General features: G+C 43.2%; 1 protein-coding gene across 3 annotated transcripts in view; it reads left to right on the plus strand.

Annotated features, from left to right (window-relative positions):
* Positions 1-23648, plus strand: part of LRRK1 (leucine rich repeat kinase 1) — a 73856-nt gene that overhangs the window by 3180 nt on the left and 47028 nt on the right. For all 3 annotated transcript variants that reach the window (XM_069025871.1, XM_069025870.1, XM_069025872.1), the window contains exons 2-6: positions 185-398; positions 16649-16812; positions 17678-17849; positions 20146-20325; positions 20933-21081. In XM_069025871.1, coding sequence (XP_068881972.1) covers positions 332-398; positions 16649-16812; positions 17678-17849; positions 20146-20325; positions 20933-21081 — 732 coding nt within the window. In that variant the 5' untranslated portion in view covers positions 185-331. The remainder of the gene's footprint in view (positions 1-184; positions 399-16648; positions 16813-17677; positions 17850-20145; positions 20326-20932; positions 21082-23648) is intronic.

The following is a 23648-nucleotide window of genomic DNA, read 5'->3' on the forward strand; positions in this document are numbered from 1 at the left end:
CCCCTCTGTTAATTCATTTTATGCTCTTAACAAAGCTATTATGAAAATAATTGTATTTATAGGATGATAAGTGTATTTCTGCAATGTAGCATTTAGACAACTGTGTTAATAGTGGAGAGGTATGAGTGTCTCACAATTTCTATAGTAGAATGATTAATTTGTTTTGCTGTTTATTTTTAAACAGAGTAAATGGTGTTTCTTCAGGATGGTGCTCCCTAGCATCCTCTGCTCCTGCATTCACATGATGGGGATCATCCAGCTTTGACAACACTGTTCACTTTGAAGTGCTGTGGAAAGTTTGTCTGAGGGACCTTCACGACTGCGACCCAGAATGTACTGGTGTGTGGGAACGGAGGAATCCGCTGTTTGCAGGGAGAGCAACATGGATCCACAAAATGGTAAATAGGAGGATTTATTTCTTTCCTGTTCAGACTGGGAGCAAAAGGTTCTAAGAGAACACAGTACCCAGCTGCCACTGGACTTCGATGAAGTTTAAAAATGGGAAAGTTTTTTGAGCCCTTAACTTTGAAAATTTACAGTCTAGAACAAGGAATTTTACTTCCAGGGAGAATGATGTTCAACTACTGAGGTGGTAAGAATAGCATTCCCCTGAAGATGGATTTTCTCCAAAGGCCTACGGAATTAGTCAATATATGTATCATGTCTCACCAGTTCCTAAATATGTTTTACAAGATCTGTGCTTTTTCTGTGTGTGAATGCAAATATGTTCCCAGTCACTGATGCAATGGGTGTTCAGGGTATGAAAACTGCTAAAATCAGAGCATCTCTTCCCAGCCTGAACAGATATTAACCTGCTCCAGTTTTACTGTCAGCTCTGATTCAGTGGCTTGCAGTGATTTAATGTTGGGCTAGATTAGAAGGTTTGTGTTTATGTAATAAAGAAATTCCCCTTTTGGAAGGGACATATGCTTCAGGTTGCTTCCTGTGAATTTTTTTTTTTTCCTGAGCAGCCAAATTATTTTTGGATGGTTTCTCTCACTGCAACCCTCAGCTCCCCAGCACTGCCGTGCTTCTCTGAGTCAAACCCCAGTTATGTTTCTGCAGCAAGAAATAGCCTCCTGTTCTTGTGTAACGGTGTTCCCCCCTTGCAGCAAGTGCTTCATTAGGAGGCAGCATCTGCGTTTGAAGTGTGGGAAGAAGGTGTGTTTGACGCTTTGTAGTGAGTAAGCAGGCTCCAGCAGAAGCTAATGTTTTTGCAGCCTTATTTTGGATTTTATCAGCAACTATGAAGCAAAACCCGATAGTTTATTCAGAGGCCTCCTTGTCTTGTTTGAAGACGTTTCTCACCAGCGTCACAGGGAGCTCTGGGAACTCTTTCCTTTCTCCGTATGTATTCTGCTTGTTCTGTGATGCTGATTTTTCTGTTTGCTTTTGGTAATTAGCCTTGTACCTTTCTGTAACACTTGGTTATTGGATATTCTTATAATTCTTAAATTCTGTTTTCTGAGTTTCTCTCTGGAAGAAATTATCTCCACTTGAATACTAAGCTATAAACCATGAGAAGAATTTTAATCTGCGCTAACGGTTCGCAACTGTTTCGAATTGCTAAATTTTTATTCTGCAGTAGTGATCTGACAAGTTTCTCACTGTTTAAAGATACAATAAATAAATTATTGTAGGAGTGAATAATGAAGTGAAAAGTGGAATAGTTGTATTTTCTACATTTTGAGTTCAGGTTTTTTTCTGAGAACTTTATTACACGTTGCTGTTATGTAATTATATTCAGTTAAACTGGTTAGCTGGAAGCATGCAAATCTCAGTGGTAGACTCTTCTATATGGATATATCTGGGTTATATTAAAACAGTCTACAGTGTTGGAAAATTAGGAAAGGGATCCTTGTAAAGCTTAAGATCCCTGTACAAGGCACCGGTACTGCCTTGGTGGATTTGCTCTTTATAAGGGTACTGTACATGCTTAAACGCATTGTTATTTCAGGATTGTTTGGGTCCTGCCAAGAATGACTGTCATTAGCTAACCGGTCCACTCCCTAAGTTAGCTGGTCCTTGTTCTGCATTCGGATCCCATTACAGGGACTGAAGCAGGACACGGTGACTCATTCAGCCTCGACATGCGAACCCATTGTTTACGCGCCTTTAGGAACAATGTCGATGCAGCCTCCTGCTCCCATTCAGCGGGAACTGCTGGGAAGGGGAGTGAGATCCCGGATCATTCCTTTAATGCCGACGACCTCATTAGTGCTCAGAGCTTGGAGTCTTTTTTTCTTTCGGGCAGGAGGGACCGGCATGTGGCTGTGGGGGGTGAACCAGAGCACGGTGGTGCCGGGGCTCCGGGATGGGTCAGTCGGATCGGCAGGGCTGGAGGCACCTTTCAGCAGGTCCCTGTGCACTTCCATTATCTGAAACCTTAGGATTTTTTAGGAGTTTTTTTCCTGGCCAATTGTATGTGGAGAAAAGGTTCACAGCACCCTCATATGTTAGAAAATGTAACATAGGGTGCAGGGGCTCACCTTGCTCAGGTGTCTCCTCTGCTGTTCCTCCCGGCTGTGCAGTGATCTTCCTGTATCCCAGCGGGATGCCAGCTTTCCCCGGGAGTGGGCGAGCTGTGTGTCAGAAGTGGACCCTCTCTGCCCTCCAGGGCTGATGCTGGGCTTGACTTGGTGGTGCTGACTGAACCCTCGGAGGGGATTTGTCACTGGAGCGCAGGATGAGGCTCCCTTGTGGGTGCACCCAGCATCTCCCTTGCCTCCTCAAACCCTGCTTCCCCTCTCCTGGATTTGTTCATCTTGTCCTAATTAAAAGAAACTGAGCAGAGATATGGGGGTGGCTGCAGTCTTTCGTGAAGCACAGGGTTTGGGGTTTTTTTTTAAACTTGGTTAAAGAGCTCTGCATAATATAGAGGAGGTGACATGATGTGAATTTTGTAGGAAGTACAATGGAAGCCCAAAGGCATCACTTTATGAATGCATAGAAAAGCATAAAGATTCATTTCCTTTCTATGGGCTGATTGGTTTCTTTGAATCTTACGAAATTTCACAGCTAGGATTTAATTCTTACATGCTTTTCTGGGAGACAGTTCCTCAGAGGTGTAGGAGAGCAATCATTGTCTTCTGAAACATCAGGGTACTTCTGTTAAAGACCTTATCTCCCTCTTACTGTGTATTTTATTAAAGTTACAGAGCATTCATATGCCACACGTGTGTGTCTCAGAGGTGGAACTGGATTATCCTTCAAATATGCCAGAGGGTGTCTCTTCTCTCCTGCTAAATCTAGAAAAGAGCACTGAAAAGGGAGGTTATGGTGGAATGTGTCTAACATTACATAATTAGGGACAACAATGCCTAGGAGAGCTGCTTCAAACTTTATGGTAGCTTTGCAGATATTAACTAACAGCACCTTCACAACTTCTTTTGAGGCAAATCAGATGTAACTTGGTGACTTTCCACTGTCCAGGAAAGCACAGATAGACATGGACAGTGTGCCTGGAAAAGGGACCTAAATATTACATGAGGGAGCAAACAAGTAACCAGAATATATGACTCAAGCTGTCATTTGGAGTGGACCAGAGGCCCCTAAAGCTGTGCTTTGCAAATGCTGTGGTGACCCTGCAGCTCACAGGGCTTTATCTTTTATCAGAAAGAAGCTGCCCCCAATGGCAGCAGCCTTTGCAACCCTGGCTGGGCCATGGCTCAGCTCAGATCTGACTCAGAGGGAAAGCTGCTTCCTGAATCCTGAAAAAGGCTCTGGTGTGAGTAAGGGTTCAGCTGGAAAAGTCAAAGGGTCGTTTAATGAGAGGGACTGCTCAGGAGCAAGTGCAATTTTATAGGGAAAGTTTCACAACAGTTTGGTGACAGCTCAAGGTTGGCCAATAGCAAATGGAGCAGTTTATCCTCCTGGGGCACACTTTGTGCCTCCAGCCTCACTGCTGGTTGGCATCAGGGCAGGGTATTGCAGAGGTGGACTCGATGATCCAAGTGGGTCCCTTCCAACTAAACCTATTCTCTGATTCTATGATTTCCTCACAATTCTACACCACTGTTGCCTTAAAAGTGAGCAGCAGGAACTTGCAGTGTGAATAGCTTTGTTGAAAAAGCTTTCCTGCTGAATAGAGGAGGAAGGGAAATTCAGCACCACAGGTACTACGTTGTTCCTCATGAAATCACCATGTAAACCTTAAAATCTTCCCATCAGCCGTGTGTGGGGACAGGACCAGCAGCTGGGCCTTGGGGCACGTTGTGCTGTGTAACAGGGAAAGAATACTCACAGTCTCTGTCCTGCTTTTTTCATCCACACATCACCCTGTAGTAACATTACCCTGAGTTTTTCATAACAGTGTGGGGTGAGAAGGACAAGGAGAGGATCTGGGAGGTGAATTGAGCACACGGAGCACTGGAGAGCTGCAAAGTGTGTCAGTCCTGTGAAGTTCTTTATAATCAGACTAAATCAGCCTTGAAGGTTTTCTGGTTTTCTTCCTGCTTGTTAAGCTGAGAGTAAATTTGAGTCCAAACAGCAAACTGAAAGGGTTCCTATGAGCTAAAAAAGCAAAAAATAGAACAGGTTTTGTATGTGATTCAGTCTTACTGCAGAATGCCCTGCAGAAGGAGAAGTAGGAAATGCTCAGCAGGAATAGGAAGTACACTAGTAAGGCAGTAATAGGCTTGTATTTTTAAATATTTAAATAAACTCTTCATACTGAAGTGGTGCAATCTCACAAGGGGCCAAGAACCACTGCGGAAGACTGGTCTGCAGCTGAACATGCCTGTGGTTAAACCTGCTCTCCCATTCAGAGCTGAGTGTTACAACATCTCTCCAAACCCAACCTGCATTTCGAAAAGGGCAAGGAATGCTGAGGCATTTACAATTTTCCTGATAAAAACCATCAAAGCCAGTCTGCTCTTGAACTTGAGGGCTGTATCAAGGAGGGCAGAGCTGCTGTGAGAGCCAGTGGTGCACGAAAGACCTTGGGAAGTTAATTGAGCAGAGAGTCTGACCTGAGAGCCAGTTTGATTTACAGGCAGCAGTAAAACATGGATCTTTATCTGATCTGTATCTGGAATTAGCTGCTGCTTTTCAGCTTTATTTTTCCACCTTCACATTAAAATGTATTTGTGGTCTATTACATTGAAATGCAACTTACGACAACTCTATCAAGAAGCCTGGAAAAAAACAAAGATAAGGTAGTAAAGAAAATCCTTCACCCTTAGAACTTACACACAGGGAGTTCTTTCCAATGTTCCTGAGGTGTGATTTATGAGGGAGCTTTCAGGTGAGGGTTGATTCTGGGGTCATGGAACTGCTGTCCTCTGTTTCAGTGGGAAAAAAGCAATTGATAGTGTTCACACCAACTCAGCCTTTACCAGGCCTGTAATTGATTTATTATTTTGACAGAGATGTTGCAGGTGATTTTATACTTGCATTAAGAAAATGCTATGAATTAAGGGGGTTTATCCTCCCCAGAGCCTATGGGGGCCTTATCCAAAACCCATTAAAGTCTTTGCACTGACATAATGGGATCTTCAGGGATCCTTACAGCATTAAGTCTGTGGTTTGTTTGTTTTTCACTGCTCTGATGGATAAAGGCTCTTCTTGCAGAAGGCAGTGAGCTGGGAGGAACTGTTTGCATTGCAGGTGAGGATGGGGGGGATGGATTTTATACCATTCAACTCCCAATCTGCTATATAAAATCATAGAATTATGGGATTTTTAAGGCTGGAAAAGACCTTTCAGGTCACTGGGTCCACCTGTTCCCGCAGCACAGCCAAGCCCACCATTAAACTGTGTCCCTAAGTGCCACATGCACACAGCTTTTAAACTCCCCCAGGGATGGTGACTCAACCATGAAGTCTGTCTCTTAATAGGTTCTGTTTCAGATTTTACATCAAGTCAGGCTGATATTTAATTCCTTCCCTTAATCCAAGTGTGTGTGCTCATTAGTGGGTCAGCAATTGCTTATTTGCATGATTCTGTATCACCACAGCAGCAGCTCTTTTATGTAAGCTGCTGATATTTTCAGAACAGAAGTGTCTCCATGTTTTTAATTTGTGCCTCATCCCCACTTAGAGGACCTATTTAAAAAGTCTTTAAGTTTTAGGAAAGGCTCTCACCCTTCCAAAAGCCTTTCTGCAGTCAGAAGGACTCTGGGGTTCAACAGTTTGTGTTGCTGGCAGGACTTGGGGTCTGCCATGGAGATGCACAGTGAGAAACCTGGGGCAGATCCTCTCTGTTTTGGCTCTCCCTCTCCAGTTGGAGAGGGCAGCAGATCCCTGGTGAGCTTCAGGAACTTCTCATCTGTAAAGACAAGCTCTGTTACTGTCACCCAGGGGTGAGGGAGAGGGTCGGTCTGCCACAGGAAGAGTGGGAGGAAGGAGGTGAGTGGGAAGGAGCAGTGACCTGGGGCTGGGAGCTGGAGGAGCAGCTTCATTTTCTCTCTAATAGTCAATATGTGTCTCCCAGGCATAAAGGCTGGCATTTCATACTGCTGGGGAAAACTCAGTCCCAGGCTGCCCCCAGCTCCTCTCTCTGCATAGCTGAAAATCATGGAAAAATAACGAACCAAAGCAGTGACTCAAACAAGAAGTCTGGATAAATTTAGCTCAAATATTCTTGGTATGTTTGTGGTCACTGTGGAAATTGCATCACTTCTTGTTTTAATGATCAAAATATTGCTTGGAAAACTGGCATCTACCCGAGCAGGGCTCAAAATGAAATCCTTTAAAAGCAAGTATGTCTTTGTTTCACCTGCAGTTAATTGGTTTTGGGGATTATTTGTTTTATTCCCGTCTTGGTTAAGGACTGGAGCTTACTGCTGCTTAATTGAAAAGCCACAAGGTTTAGAACTGATACACTCTGCAGCGTGATTATATACTTCACATAAAAGTTCTGTCTGGGGAGTAGGATTCAAAAAGAGTGCTGGTAATTGCTGAAGACAAGACCTCCTCCAGAATCTGCCTGCATGTCTTTCTGTCTTTCACATCAAAGAGCCTTTGAAAATGCTTTTATTTTTGCATCAAATAGGAACTTTTTTTTTTTTTTGGTAACACTAATAGACAGGATCCCTTTTCAGATCTCATACATAGCTTGAAAAACAAAAAGCCTGGCTCCTTAAGTGTAATCCTGGTCATAATTCTCCCATGTTTTGCACCTTGGGTCTTTCACACCATGGCAGGGTAGGAATAAAAGCTGCCAAATCAAAGCCATTTGCATGGCTAGGACCAGGTTCTTGGATGCAGTGGATCAGAGTTCGTCAAAGGTTGGTGGGAGGGGGATGAACTGTGCCCTGCCTCATTTTGCTGTCTCTGCCTTGGAACAGACATCCAAAAATGCTGTGAGCTGCAGTGGGCTCACACAACATGGACCTAGGATCCTCCCAGGCAGAGTCTTCGTCCTCCCTCCACTGAAATGAGTTATTCCTAGGCACCAGGAAGACAAAATACCTTCCTTTCCCCCTCTCTGCAAATGCAGGCATTTCTGCCAGTTGTAGGTTTTGTCACAAGTAGAGGAAGGTTTTATGGGGTTTTTTTGGTAGCCTCATTAAAGCTTTGGTGGCTATCTGGGCCAACAGCAGAGGACTTTACATCAGGTTTTCTTTCTGCTCCAGACACAGCTCTTAAGGTGATCCTCCCTCTGAGCTAGTCTGTCCTGGAAACCAGGATCTTCTCTACTCCCATGGAAGAAGAGTCAGAAGTGGGAAGTGCTCATATTGAGTTCAGTAGAAGCTGGAGTGAAGCCCCACTTTCTTCACTGTTTTGTGTGGATTTTTTGTTTTCTTTTCCAGACTAACCTATCCCTTTCCCCTGGTGCTCTTCCCAGCTGTGCACTTCCCTTGGCTCTGCTGTTGCCAAATTGTCGCTTCAACTCGCTTGATGCCAACTGTATCCAATATCTTGATTGCAATTTCTTTTTCTCTGCATGCAACACTTTTACTTAAACTGATCCAGAGTGGTTGTCTTAGTGATAAATGAGAAGTGAGGGTAGCAAGGAGTATTTTATTAGTCAAGCAGGCACAGTAAAGAAGCTCATTGAACTGTGTCTAACATGTACTACGCTTGGACTTTGCTGCGTGGGATGTTTGCCCCCTCAAATCTCTTCAAAGGCGCCTTCCTTTAGATGCGTCTCCTGCATCTGACAGTTTTTAAAATAAAAAATATTCTCTTATTCTCCAAACTTTAGTCAAAGTAGCCTGTGAGGCTCCTGTGTTAGGTCTGAGTATGTGGGTTAACTTCTGGCCGTGCATAATGTGGGAATACAGGCTGTAGGGCTGGAAGGAATGTGTGGGTCAGTGTCCTGGTGTCACACTCCTACACCTTATGTCTCTCTGGAGAGATAGATTTTGGCTGCTTCTGTGCTACTGTTTTTGATCAGCAATTGGGTTGCAGTGATGTAAATGGGTTTTCCATTTAGGAAGGTGTTTACATGTGAAGTGAAGCACAAGCTTAGGAGCTGCTTTTCCCAAATCAGAGGAGCTGTGGGATTGCTGGATGTGTCTTTGGTGGAGCTGGTAGAAGACTTCTGCTAAGAAGAGACCTGAGCAGAGACCATGGGCCCATCTTCCTCTTACTCACACACAGCAAATCCCTCCTGAGCTCTCCACATGTAGCCTCTCACAGCTGGGGCTAAAAGCAAGCTTTATGTATGTGTCTAAGTAGCAAAAGTGGGCTGGCCATGAGGTGGTGCTTCCCCACTGTGAATAATTAATGTTTTAATTTTTTTAGAAGAAGGATTTTGAGCAAATTATTTCTCTGAAAGAGAGAAAACATTGGTGTGTGGGATTTTTTCCCTTCTGATGAAAGCTTGAATGTTAGGGAAAAGGAAAATGCTCAGAAGAAAGTTAGCCATGAAATTTTATTTTGTGAAGTTTCAAGTGAAATCCAATCTTGGTTTGGTTTCATGGCTATAATATTTGATTCAGTTGGACAGGAATGGTCTCACTGGAGACGCCTTTCATCATGTAATCATCCTCTCTTTCCAGCCATACCTGGAAGCAAACACAAAGAAAACCCAAAAGTGTAGTTGTACTTCTGCGTGCTTAATGTATATCTTTCAATTTAAAATTTGGAAAGCAAGAGTGGCATAGCTGACCTTGCCTGCAGAAGCACATTTCTGAATGATTCAAGCTGTAGGATGGGAACCAAATCACTGAGGCCAAAAGACAAAAATAGAAACTTTCACTCCAGAGCTGAGTCATTTGTATTTTCAATACAGCAACTCTCTGGCCCTTTGGAGCTCTCAGCAGCTTTCCTTTGGGGGTGGAAGTTAACACCATCACTGTTCTCTGTGGTCTTTGCTGATCCTTTGCACCCCAAAGAGGGCATTGCTGGAGGGATGGGGGCTATTCCCACTTTCTGTGAGAGCCAGCCTTTGCCCTGTGCTTGCTGGAGGACATCCCTGTCCCATTCCTTCCCTGCCCAGAGGGAATCACAGTCCTGCTCCTCTCCCACCAGGTACAGCCCAGAGCAGTGGAAGTGGTGCTGCACTTCACAACCAACCAGTGGGGAACATCCTGTCCTCTTGCAGGGCACAAGAGGAGAGGCATGTCCCAATCCCTTGTTCCTTTTCCATGGATTGCTGCAGGTATCATTAGTGACCTTGGATCTATTTTGCACTTTCCAACATGATTTGCACACTGGCATGATGGGTTTGTTCTGACAATCATATTTCAGTGTAATTCTTTGTTCTCTCTCTGACCCCATTGCCTTGTAGTGCCTTTGTGCAGCCTCTTTTGTACTTCAGCAAAGAATAGCCAGCTCAGTTCTGTGTTAACTCCTTGGACAATACAAACAATTCCCAGAGTCCCAAGAATTTGGGAGATGCACACACAAATGCAGGAGCCTGCTCGGATCTGGCAGTGCTGGCACTGCCCGCTGATACCGCTGAGTCCCAGTGTTACCAGGATTTGAGGCTTTTCTGTTCCCTCTTCCCCCATTATCCTGGATGATGAAGAAATGATTGTGTAAGTGTGGAGCTAAAGCCTTTGGCGGCGTCTGTTTCTCATAATTCTGTTCTGGAGCCCAGTGAAAAGGCAGGAATCCAGAGCATTTTTCTACCCAGGACTTAGTGTTTTCCTTTCAGGTTTGCATTAGCAAATGCTCTTTTTTCCTTGCAGGTTAAGGGTGTTATGAATAGAAAATTTCCTATGATTCTGATGATAATTGGTCACTTTACACAACTGTACCTAAAATTGTCAGCATGCCCTGGGTGCTTGCTGGAAAATGTTTAGTGCAGATCAGCATGATGCATGTGCGGTGCTGGCATGTAAACAATTTCAAAATACTTCCAGAATATGCAATAATAGTGAAAAAGATCTCTTCAGTGCTGGATTTTTGCCTTTGAAGCATTCCTCTGTGTTTCATATCTGGTTTCTTTTGGGGTTTTTAAGTCTCCTTTTGGGGCAGTGAGCATTGATTGTGAGCTGTGTTTTAGGTGCGGGTGGCTTTTGTGCTCAATACATCATCTTTTCCAGCGCCTTTGGCAGGCAGATCTTAGTGCAGAGCCACTCCTTTAATTAGCTGAAACAGTTTATGTTTGGGGGAAATGAAACCACAGGAAATAGGCAGAAAGTGTGTGGAGGGCTCCCACTGTCCTGAGAAGCTGGCACATCCCACTTGTTGTGGGAGATATTAATTAGGGTCAGAGAGGCCATGGCCCAGTTCTGGCATAGACTCTCCAGTGGGGATTTGGAACTTCCCAGATAAACCATCTTGTTCTCAGTGTCTTCTCACAGGCGGATTTATTAGTAGTTCTGGCCATTTTTGAATCCTGACAGGAATGTTTTAGAGCAGAATTGGTTGAGCCACATGTATTTCACCTAAATCTGAGAAAAGGTGAAGTAGATCACACGGTTCTTGCTGCAGGATGGTTTTGAGGCAAATTCTGCCTATGTGGGTGGGTGGGGGGCACAAGAGATCTTGGTCTGTGGCTTTATCTTCTAAGAAATGAAGGAATGAAATGAATGAAGAAAGTCTTACAACTTTTTTTTTTAAAAAGGAAACCTTGAAGTGTCAGCTAATTAGAGAAGGAACACAAAAGATACCTTTGTTTCATAAAGCATTTTTATCCACTTGGGCTGACTGAAAATTTTATTTCTTTATTTTTTATTAAAGAACCCAGGGTTTTGGCTTTTTCTTCCTGGTTTGCTATGGGATTTTTCAGTATCTCAAAAATTTCCAGAGGACTGAAAAATTTTTCTTACCCATCTAAATGGAAAGCTCAGTGTAGGGCAGATCCATCATCCTTTGAAATCACTGGAGGCTTCCTGTTGGCTGCTGCTCAGTGTGTTAGCCTGAAGTTTTTCAAAGCAGTACAAGATGCACGAGACTGTTGCAGAGACTCAGAAATAACAGGGCTTTCCATTAATTTGGCAAACCAGCTGGGCAAAGCTTGCGTGGAGTAGTATTGAAAAATGTTCAGTGACACCAGTGAGTTTTTGAATGTTTGGAGGTGCTGGCTTTAAACACTCAGCACATCTTCAACCTCATCCCTGTCTCATTTTTTATCTGTGCTGTGGCAGCACTCAGAAGTCAAAATGGCAAAAGATTAAGCTGGTAAAGGTTAGCTGTAGCCATCTGGTGCTATTGAGGAATTAATGTCTGAGCTCAGCCCGGAGAGGCGGCCTCCCTGCCCACCCCCATCCCCACATCCTCTGAACCAGAGGCTTGGATTTCGCTGTAATGGGACATGGAGATGAAAATATCTGTCAAGGCTAAACTGTAGCAGTTAATTCAGACAAAGGAGCAGCCAGCCAGCCATTCCATCCAGTGGCCACTGCAGGAGCTGCTCGTGCTGAAGCAGAGGTGGGTGGTTATCAGTCCCAGGAATTAACAGCTTAATTGGGCATCGCTGGATGGGATGCTGTGTTAAAGCACCAGCTTGATTTGCTCCTGTCTCTGGAAATACCTGCACACATTATGACAAGGTCAGTAGCGGTTTTAAAGTTTTATTATTATTGTAATTCTGTTTTTGGAGGGTTAGCTTCCTGCCCTGATTTATCCTGGGTAAAGCATCTCATGTATATCTTTCTCTGCTAAATAAAAAAATCCTACTTAGTTGCCAAAGAACTGCTGGTTATCAAAAGGCCTAATGTAGCATTTACAAACTCTTGCGAGTTTGTGTCAGAGATGCGGTGATTTGGGCTATAAAGACAATAATCATCTGTGCATTGTGTTGCTTTGTTATGCAGCTGTTTGCTGATTCACAGCACTGACCTGCAAACCCTCCCCTTTTACTAATGGCATACTGTCAATTTAGAAATTTTAGAGTGTTTTGTTCACCTGCTGTAATAAGGCCTGTGACAGGGTCTAACTACTCAGGACCCTAAAATTCTCATGGTACTCTTTATTATTAAGGCTTATTTTTATTTTGTTTCTCTGAGCTGGATCAGCTGTCTGTTGCACTTTAAAAGTGATACCTTGTACCCTTTTAAAAAGGCAATAAAATAATGGTGCTTTTTTATTGATAACCTCTGGTTTCATTGGGATATTTTTTTAAGGGAAATTAGTCTTGCCCTTAGCTTTTATAAAAGGTTGTTACAAGCAAAGCCAAATTTAAAAGGTATTTCCAAAGTGTAAATCATTGAAATCAAGAGAGAAATAATTCCAGAGTTAGTTGCTTTTGTACAAGCTGTTAAGTGGTGTGAGGAACAGATGATGGATGCTTTTAGTGTTAGCAAATGCCTCCCCTTTTCCCCTCACAAACAGCCCTTGGTTTGCTTACAGCTTTTTTAGTAGAAAGCAATAAAAGAAAAGGAGCTGTGGATCTATAGAGAGGTTAAACAATTATGATGCAGAGATGCAGAGGCTGAATGATAGGGAGTAAACTCCATGGCTTTATTTTCATCGATGTTCAAAGGTGTTAGAGAAAATGACCCACTTCAGTTCAAATAGGCTTCATTTATCTGATTTTTGGTGCCGCTTTGGGGCAGTGCTCTCAGAGGAACCTGTGCCAGCACAGGAATTGCCCCAGATCTGGGTGCAATAAAGCAGAAAGTAAAAAATATGGCAATGGGGATCTAAAGTTTCTGGAGTTTCTTGGATAGTACAGGAATATCCAAGAAGTCCTGCTGAGATATCATCCCTTGCAGTGCTGGTTTGCTTACAGCAATGTGCATTGTGCAGTAACACAGACCCCGTTGTGCAAAGTGCAAAGCTGGTTCCTAAATCCATAAAATCTAAGGATTAAAGGCACTTTGTTGCACCCAGGCTTAAATGCTCAACGTGTTGCACAAGCCAGTCCAAAAACAGCAGTACTGCTCTCCTATCACATTGCTCAAGGCTGGGAGTGAGTGAGGTGACTCTCCTAGGAAAGCCATGAAGAGCTCAGGCAAGGAGCAGGAGACATGTAAGGTTAAAAGCAGAGCAGAATTTCTTTGGATTTTGGCCCAGATTTCTGCTGAAAATGGTTGGTGCATGTACTGGCAAAACTTTATTCCCAGCCTACATGAATGCCAGTGCTGATGATAGGTCAGTCATGCATCTTGTAGAAATAAAAGTCTTTAGTCAGTAAAATGTAGTTTTCCTCATTTATTTTCCCCCTACTGGTGTGTATAAATTTAGCTTATAGAATATGCTGCTTCTTAATTTGCACTTGCATTTCAGAAGCCAATATATCACTTAGTAAGTCACCAGGAAGTCTTCTGTGAGCTGGGTAATTTTGTTGGTGAGATGCTTAGCTTTGCCTTGGATGGCCTCTGTGTTTTTTGGGGATTTGGGACCGGATAGCCAACCTTCTCTCATTTAACCTCTGAAAGTTCTACTAAAATTTGACAGCACCATCTGAGTACAGCTGTTGGTTGAGGGCAAACTTTTTTATCTGTATTTCATCAATTTTGCTCTTTTCAGGCTTTTAATTGATAATCACAAGGACTGTTTTTTGCTGGAGACCTTCGGCAGCTTCTTCCCTCAGGCCTTAGGCAGGAGGTCAATTTACTCTGCAGCATGGAATCATAGGAGGAAGTTTTGGTGTAAGAAACTTGAGAGATGGGTAGCATTATCTTGCTACCAAGAATATTTGATATAAATATATCCATTTCAAACAGTAGAATTTCTTAAACTCAATGAAACTTTTATTGAATTCTCCTTGATGGGCATTCAGATGTTCAAAAATGAGCAGTTTTGATTAGATCAATAAAAAATTGCCTAAGACAAGAATGAAATTGAGCTTAAGGACTAAAATGAATATCCTGAAGACTTCTGGGAGTAAACTCCATGGAGCCAGCTGTCTGTGACCTTCCCATTCCTGGAGATCCCAGAATTCTACACCCAACTCATGGCCAGCCCATGTTGTTCCAGTGCTGGTGGCACCGGGGTTGTGACTGAGTCACTGCACTACAAAGGACTTCAGAAATTGTGGGTGGCCAAAAATGTAAGAGGAAGCCCAACACATTGGCCGAGATGTTTTGTGAAGTAGTCATTTGGCAAAACACAGAAGTGGTCTTGGGATTAGGGTTGAGCAGGCAAAGTTCCTCCTTCCCTCAGTTACAACCCTGTGACCCTTGTGCTCCCTGTTCAGCTGGTTGGAGTGGGGCAGCTCCAGCAGGAGAGGTGGAAAATGCTCCTTTAAGGAGAGCTCTGGTGTGCAGGATGTGTGGGGGGTTGGCTGGAGACCTCTGCTTGAGGGAGATGTGACACCAGGATCTGATGAATCTCTGACTGTGAGATTCTTGTACCTCCACCCTCCCTGGCTGTGATTTAAAAGCAGAGAGATGATCCTGCTCAATTCTTTGGCAGAAAGGCTGTGCCTTTACATCTGGAATGGCTGCAGATGTGGGTATTGAGTGATCGTCCCCAAAATCAGGATTGAGGCTGGCGTTGAGTAGAATTTTTCCTTTCTTTCTGCATCTCATAGGAAGCAAATTGAAGTTGCTCTGCTCTATCAGCCCTGGTTTTCAGGGCTCCTTGAGTGGGAAGCTGAACAGCTTTCCAGCTGTTTTGTATCTCCAGTGTGAGGCATTTTTTCCTCCAAGGGGAATTCCGGATCTTCTGTGTAGGTTCAGGATTTCATCAGAGAGTGCCAAGCAGGGAGGCTGCTTGTTCCAGTAACTGCAGTGTTTGCCTGGATCTGTACTTTCTGAATTTTCTTAGTCCAGTTCTGAGTTGTTTTGACTGGAGAACTATTTTGCTTTAAAGTTCTGTCTTCTATCATCCTTTAAACATACTTGCCTAAAAATATTTTTTTTCACTATCTTTGATGTCCATGGAAATGAAAATTAAATCATATGTGATATTCTTAGTGATCCCTTATCAGTGTGTGGTCTGCTTTAAAAGAGTGAACCAAATGAAGGATGAATTTCTTTTCCCATTTTCTCACTCTCTCCTAAAATTACAGAGTTATGGAAGCACTACACCCATTAACATGAACTCTGAGATGCTCTTTATTGTGCTGTACTTTAATCCTACTTTCATCGGCCTTGATTTCTGCTCCTTGTCCTTCACACATTCTGCATCATCTGGGAAAGGTTATTGGTGAGGGCACATTTTTAATGGCACAAACCTCTGGAGCCATCTCCAATGTCTGAGTGATTTGAGCTTCGTTTAAATAATTGATGAGAAGTGTTAGTCAGAACCTACTGGTGATTCAGACTGCATTAATCAAAGATATTTACTGACAGTTATGGATTGCTCCAGATTTACTTCTCTTTCCAGACTGCATTAAACTAGACCCTGCGTGACATATTTAAAAAAAAAATCCTTGCTAGCATATGTGAAAATCTGTGGGCTTAAGTGCTTTATTTAACCATTTGGAAATAAGCAATAATAATAATAAAACATTATTGTTTTCTCAGGGAAAAGTGAGTATGAAATGGTCTCTTTTCAAGTGGACAATGCTTTTTTCCTCTGTCTTGCATGTTGTTAAGGCGTGAACTTGAAAACATTTTGTATTTCAGTGGCTTTCCTGCAGCTTTCCCTGTCCTGGTAGTTGGGGAATGGTTGAGTGTGAGACTTCCTGGCTGCCTCGTTAGCCACCCACCAAAGCATCTTCTCTAATGGCTGCAGCTTTTAATCTCTGACACTTAAAAGCTCTTCTGGCTCCTAACAGCTTTTAGGTAAAGAAAGCCTGGTCTAGGGGATTCTCCAGAACTGATTAAGGTGACGCTTGGGCATCTTGCATAATCTCCTTTTCCATTTTTTTTTTTTTTCCCCAGAGGAAATATTCCCAATTTCTTTTGTTTCACACTCATAGAGGTGTCTAAAACTCTGGTTGAAAACACAGAAGGACAGTGGGATTTTATCAGGCTGCTGTCAGCAGTGAAATGTGACTAAAGCAAGGCCAGTAATACCAGATTTGCCTTTCAGATTCCTGGCTTTGTCAGAATTCCTGCAGGTGCCAGTCCCATGTAATCTCTTCTCTTCCCTGGTTCCTCAGCAGGAGAATGAGTGTGCCAGGCAGATGAAGGGTTTATGTGTCCATGTGTGTGAGCTTCCACACCTTCCTTTGGAAACCACCTCTGGGAGCAATTGGGGAACTTGCTGTCCCTCTTAGTTTCATGTCCCTGTTGGGAAGTACTTTAACATATTATCACTTTCTTTTATCAGGCTCTTTTTTTCAATTGTGTGCAATAAATATTCCACTGAAAATCACCAACTTCTTTTATTCCCAGGATTCACTGACGTTTCAGCTGTGCATGAGTAATGAGCAGGTACTTCTCCCTGACTTCTCATTTCTGTTTTTCCTGCAGGAACTGTGGACATGGGTGGCAAACAGTCCACAAGTGGCGACGTCTCCGTAATCCAGACCCCTGTGACAGAAAGCATCCAGGATGCTTACAAAGCTGGGGACACCAGCAAGGCCCAAGAGTTGATTAGGTTGTCCTGTGAGGAGACTGCACTGCAAGTGGAAAAGGTTGGGTTAGGTTACTGCTCTCTCTCAGATTTTATTGGCAATGATACCAAAATTCCAAGATGGTGCTGTCTTCTGTCATTTTCTTATGGAGAAAATCCATTCAGTTGTGTGGGTCCCAGACATGAGTGGTTGAGAGGGGCTCTGCAGAAACATGCTCAGGGGCACTGCCCTTGAAAACACTGATCAGGAAGATGAGACAGACCACAGGGAGCAGTGTCTGCAGGAACAGGAGCTGTGTGAGGAGGGGTGCTGGTGCTGTGGTCACCAAAACAGGGAAATGCATTTTTCCCCGTAAAAAGGAAGCAGTTATAGACTTAGTAAAAAATGTATTCCCCCATCAGTGAAAAGATGGTTAATAGCTTCCTGGGAAGATTTTGCTGCTTGTGTGTGGAATTTTGTCACAAACTCTGTGCCAGCTTCTGCACTGCTCTGCCTTCAGAGCCCTCCTTTTGAGCCTGCTCTTTGCACAGAGGTGATCTTAGTGTTTTGGGAGGGTCCCTGCATGTCAAGTCCGATCATATTGGCCATCTCCAAAACAGGTAATACTGCATTTTGCAGCTGAGCTGTGCAAATGCTTTTTCTGTTGGTCCATGAAAAGTGCGTTTATACTTACTGTTCTGTGCCTCAGGCACTTATGTAATAAAACCATACAAAAAACAATAATACAAACCCCAACAAATTAATATAATAAATGTATCAACAATGATTACAATGGCCACTAGTGTTTATGACATTCTCAATTAACCACAGTGACAGTGGACATGCCTTGGCATGGGCACAAATAAATCCATACAGATCTAGAAATGCTCTTTCTCTGCCTGCTCCCTTTAACAGAGAGTTTCTTTTGCTGTGTTTCCTTCACCAGTGTCAGCTTTTAGGCATTGCAGCAGCATATGGAGATCTGCAGGCAGTGAGGTACCTGCTGAAGGAAGCGTTGGTGGTGTTACCAACAGAGCCCAATGATGACAATGCAGCTGTGGTGGCTGCGTATTTTGGGCACAAGGACATCGTGAAAGAGCTGCTGGATTCCCTGCGTGGTAAGCCCTTGCTTGACCCTGCCTCTCCCCAAGCTTTTCAGGAGCTGTGTGCTACAGCTTCAAGCAGGCATTTGGGTTTTTTCACATTCCTTGGAAGGGGAGGGATTTAGTCATGGGAGAGTGCGTGGAAGGATCAGATCTCTGCTGTGCTTGAAGAAAACTTCCCCCGTGGGGGAAGGAACACATACATAAAAATATCCCATGTTTGCAAATTGGAAGTGGAGGAAGATGCCATTGAGACAGTTCATTTCCATCAGGCCTCACAGCTGGGTAACATCCCAGACTCAATGGAGAAATTAGGGGATTTTCAGGGTACAGCATCATCCCACTACTGATCCAGCAATCTCAGTAATGCTGGCAGTGAGTGGCCTGATTGGTCAGGGGCATTTTGGGTGTGCAGCTGGCACCCACTTTATCCTCTGCTTGACATTTTGTTTTGACTTTCAGGGGAATTCCTTCTTTAGAATAATCATTATATTTTACTTGGATTTTATTATAGTAATTATTTAGGAGCAGAGACATTTTTGGACTCAGACACAATTCCTAAGGCAGCAGGGGGGCAGGGGGCAGAGCATAACTCTGACTCAGGACCAGGAGCTGTGTTTGGGTCCCTGTTGCTCTCTCAGTGTTCTGTGAGCTTGGCAGCTGCTTCTCCCTGGGACTTTCCATGGATTTGGGGTCCAGAGGTCCTGTAGAACATCTGGGGCTAATCCTTGACCTCAGACACTGCAACACGAGCTAAGCTGTCTTCTGCAATGTTTAACCTGAATATAGCTCTAGCTCCTTACTGGGACTAAGTAGTTGCCAGTGGCCTCACTGAGAACGGGAATAACCTGTTGGGAAACCTGCTTATTTGGTGTCCTGTTGGAGCACTGGTAAGCAAAGTAAGTGTTCCAGTTTGGGGGATGCAATTAAGTGTAATATCTCCTTCAGCTGGAAAGGAAGCAGAGTAACCTAGTAGCAAAAATTAAATTATATTAATATAATACACTGAGTAATGAAAAGTGACTTAAGTAGTTTCTGGAAACTTAGCTCAGTTTAGAAGTGATCAAATTCCCTCCAACTCTTGCTTTGGGGGGGGGGGGGTCAGGGGAGGAGCTTTGTACAAAGAGCAGCTTTCAGAAATTTTTATGCAGGACCTTCCAACTGTTTTCTTGAGAAGTTACACAGAAACCAATCACAGGGCTTAGGTATAAATTGCATAAATTTGCAATTTGGCTGTTGCACTGCAGTGATTCTCCCTGAAGAGTGAGAACTACTTGTGGCTGACAGCTTAAGTGGAGCCCATTTTTTGTAGCAGGAGGGTGAGGGATTTAATGGAGTTGTTAAGAATGCAAAGAGCAATGTAATTTCCACGTGGATAAGCTGCAGAAAAGCCTTGACATGTAAAGCTTGGGCTTTTGGATGTTCCTGTAAGTGTATCAGAGAGGATGTGACTTTGTAAAGTAAATAGAGGTGGTACAGGGAATCTGGGGAGATTTGAGGACTGCTTATTGTTAGCAGAAATAATCCTGTCCTGGGCATTTAGTTACATGCCCAGAATTAGGCATACCTAGAGGAAAGTGGTGTTCTACAGGAAAACATTATTTCAGAAAAAAAGGCAGTTTGAGAATGACTAAAACATCAGCAAATTCATGCAGAAATCAGAACATGGTATTTTAGTTTTTAGCCTTAAATGACATTTGTCTGACTTTACTATGAATTGATAGTAAAGATTTGACCTGAAATGAAATATTTGAAGGGGAAATGAAAGTTTTTGTGGGAGACTTCAAGTTGCAGCGAAAACAAGCTAGACCAATTCTTCTTTGTTGACTGAAGCATTTATTTTTGTTTTATTCATCCAATAACATGGAAAGTCATCTGGTTTTCCCCATTCTTTGTATCCCCCATCATGAACTTGGGAGAAGTGGCCAATCTTGGGTGTTTGGATGTAATGTCTGTTGGATCTGGATCCAAAGACAGTCCTGATCATTCCTGGTTAGGATCAGATGTTTATTTATCTGCTGATGTTTTAGCAGAACTTTTGGTGCCTAGTGAATGCTTAGGCCAGGGACAGTCAAAGATTTCACCCATTAGCTGGGTGGGTAAAGAAGAACAGTTAAGCAGAGCTGAAAACTTTGTGCCTGACCAGTTTAGGACCCTTTTCTGACACACTTTTGCAGTGTAACCTGTTCTTTTTGTCCTCAGGAGCTTCACCCTCTACCAAACCCCTTTGCACAGCCATTATTTTTGGGTATTCCTTGCACGTTACAGCCTGGTGGCACCAACTAAGTCACATTTTGTATGTTTCTGGTAGGTCCTAATACTTGCCAGCAGCTCCTGAACTGGATGCTGGCCATAGCCTGCCAGCAGGGCCATTTGGACATTGTCAAGCTCCTGATCCGTGCGTACAGTGCTGACCCAGAGAGCTGTGCAGTCCGGAAGAATGAATTCCCCGTCCTCATCCGCCTGCCCCTCTACGCTGCTATAAAGGCAGGTGTGTATTTGCATGCTTCCACATTTTGCCCCTTTTCTGCCAGGTCTTTAAAGCATGGGCAGAGCTGTTCACACATAGCATGATATCCATGGCTTGTCTGGAGCTGGATTTCCAGCAGGAAAAATGAAAATAAAATTTCCTCTGAATCTTTTGATTCAGCCACATTGAAGTCAGGGCCTTGTGAAGTTAGATTACTGTAAACACTGAGAGGCTGAACTTTGGTCTATAAACTCCTAGGGAAAAGACCCTTAAAAACCAGAATCCTTGCAAGTAAAAGCATTATTGTTATGGACACTCTGGCACACATGCTTGATTTAGGCTGAATAATTTACACTTCAAAGCACAGCTGTGTGTATAGTTTAATAAGACTGGGAAAAAAAGAGAAAAAAGAAAGAGCCTGGGCCAGCACTTTTACACAGTGTCTTTGCTGTCTCACTTTGACCAAACAGAGTCCTGCCACTGGAGGAAACAGCCTTTACACAGTTCAGTTTTCTTTTTGCACACCCCCACAGTTTTTTTCAGAAGTGGTTATTTCCCAGGATTTGTGTTCAGCTCCTTGCTGGTTCATTTACATGAGGTAAAGGCAACAATCTGCTTTTCTCCAAAGGGAATGAAGACATAGCCGTGTTTTTATTGCGGAATGGAGCTTTCTTTTGTTCCTACATCCTGATGGACAGTCCTGAATCCAGCAAACACCTTCTGAGGAAGTATTTCATTGAGACAACCCCACTACCAGGTAGTGCTCCAGCAAAAACAGTAAGTAACCATTTATCTGCCTGAAGAGATGTTGTTTTAAAGGGGCATAATGTTAATAATTGGTAATTTTCTTTGCATGCCATGTGGCTGCTGATTCTTCTTCTCAACTAAGAGCCTTGTGGTTTGCTGCCCTTTTGGAGAACAAACTGTGCAGCTGGCTTTGATGCTGAATTACAAGGTGTAAAACATCAGGGCTTTGAATGCCATCTCTGTGCAAGACACAGCAACAGCTTCTCTGGGGCAATTTAAACACCATCGTGTGAACCAGGCTGTGCTGGGGAGAGGAAGCACCAACTTTGGGCTCAAAGTCTTCCAGAGAAGAAGCTGGGCTGCTTCTAGCACAGATTTCCTCTGTGCCCCCAGGGTCATCACTTCCTTTAGGTTTTTGTTGTGCCCCCTGGTAGCAGAGTGATGCCACAAGCTCTGTGGTGTCCCCAAGTGTTGGTGTGGCACAGAGCTGAGCATGGGAACCCTTCTGTGTCAGACAGTTTAGGTAAAAATGGGCTTGGGTGACTTTTTGTTAACAAGAAGCGTGAGCAAAGCAATGATCTACTGAGTATCTTTCCTACTTGAGATCCTCAGCAGTAAAAAAAGTACTCACACTGTTATTGTTACTGCTTTATAGGGAAGCACACAGTATTTTGTATTATTTATACTGTTCTCCAGCAATTTATTACCAGGCATTTTTTAAATTTTTTCGCCTCAATATGTAGTTTAACCCACACTGAACAGGAGCATCAGCTCCCTGAGCTTTCAGTGCTTACAGTTTTCATCAGGTCACAAAAATTTTGCAGTGAAAAGATGTCCCTAATCAGTCCAGCTGAGTATCTGTCTGCGCAGCTTGTAGCATTGCAGGCTGTTGGTTCTGCTTTGGTGTTAAGTAAAAACAAGGAGAGAGGTTTTAGTAGTTTTACAAACTTCTCCATTCTCTGTTTTTCTGCCAGAACCCTCTCGCTGGGTTCCTGTTGATACTCTGAGTGTTAGACCACATAAATGAACTTGACTTCTTTAGGTTCAGTCAGTAATTTAGAGCTGTCCTTATGCTACTCCTAATTTTGTTGACAGATAAACAAAAGGAAACTGAATCCTAGATGTGGATAAGAGTTGATAAAATGTCTTTCGGAAGAAAAAAAATTCAAGCTAGGTAATTCAGCTTGAATAAACTTGGAATAAATGTTTGAATCACAGGGAAGAGGTCTGTTTTCCATGTGAATTTGCTGGCAATATTTAACTTAGCTGCTGTAAAAATGACTCAGCTTTGCTGTTGTCACACCCTGAGCAAAGAAGAAGAGAGCAGTCTTAAAACATCAGCTAATTGCCAGAAGGGCCTGGTTTAAAAAGAAAATAAAAGCAGAGAAAAAAAACACAGAAACTTGGACCTTGATTCTCCTAGTAGCTGTTTATTTTTAATATGTTTGCTTATTTAATGCTTTCTCTTTGAATTCATTTTGGCAGACTGGGACAAATTCAGGGAGATCTGTCCTAGTTTGTCTGCAAAGCTGAGATCTTTGGGAAGTGACATTCACACACCCTGATAACTTTTTAAAACACAACTTTGTGGCAGCTGCAAACAAACTGCCTTGGTGCTTTCTTCTTATCCCAGAGGGTTCATCCTGAGATGGATTTTATACAGGGAGGAAGCAAAACTGGATTGTGTGGAGACTGGGATGTGAGTGGCAGCCAGCTGGATGTCAGAAAGTTCTCCCCTTGGACAGGGAGGGCAAACCAAGCTCTGATCATTTCAGAGTGAGCCCAGAACTTCAAAAGGGTTTGTCCTTTCTGTGCTATCTCTGAGTGGAAACACTTGAGGACGGCTGAGCTCCAATTGATTTCACAGTAGTGAATGTAGAGCTATGCATAAAATGTGCTTGAGAGCTGGTTTTGGCTGCCACACCTTCCAGACAGCCCTTGCACTGAGCAGAGCTGCCTTCACGCAGGCAAGAGGAGTTACATCTCATTTTTCTAATATCTGTTTCTCCTTTTGTTTTTTTCCTGGCATAAATTTATACCCACAGCAAACCACAGTTTTGCTAAAGAGAGGAAGCAGTCCATTTTTACAGGAACAGGTAACAAATGCCAAAGAGAGCCTTTGCAGTGAAGTGGCTGGGCACAGATTCCAAACTTCAATAGATGTAGTCAGCATGGAGATAAATGTAACTTTCCAGCATGTGCAGTGTGAGATATATTTAATTTTTCCATTACAGGCCAGAGAATAGCTTTGTCTGTTATATTTTCCCTAGGAAATATTTTACCAATAATTTTTTATTCAAGCATACAAATGTATGTATATGTGTGGGATCCTCCTCTCATTTCTTTAGCCTGGTAATCTCACTTACATCACCATCAGCACACATCTGCAGCAGTCCCCCACAAGATTCAGAGCAGGGTTGTTGATGGAGGGAGCAGATCCCTGTCCTCAGATTATCCCATCTACAGCAGGAGCGAGTTCTGATGGAGCACATCACGTCATTTAGGAGAAATGCAAAACAGCTTTTTTTAATCACCTTACCAGACAGCCTCAGATTTAAGTAAATATTTTTCATATTTATAGTTGATCGTTTGCCCAA

This window comes from Aphelocoma coerulescens, chromosome 10, assembly GCF_041296385.1.
Source record: "Aphelocoma coerulescens isolate FSJ_1873_10779 chromosome 10, UR_Acoe_1.0, whole genome shotgun sequence".
Taxonomy (NCBI): Eukaryota; Metazoa; Chordata; class Aves; order Passeriformes; family Corvidae; genus Aphelocoma; species Aphelocoma coerulescens.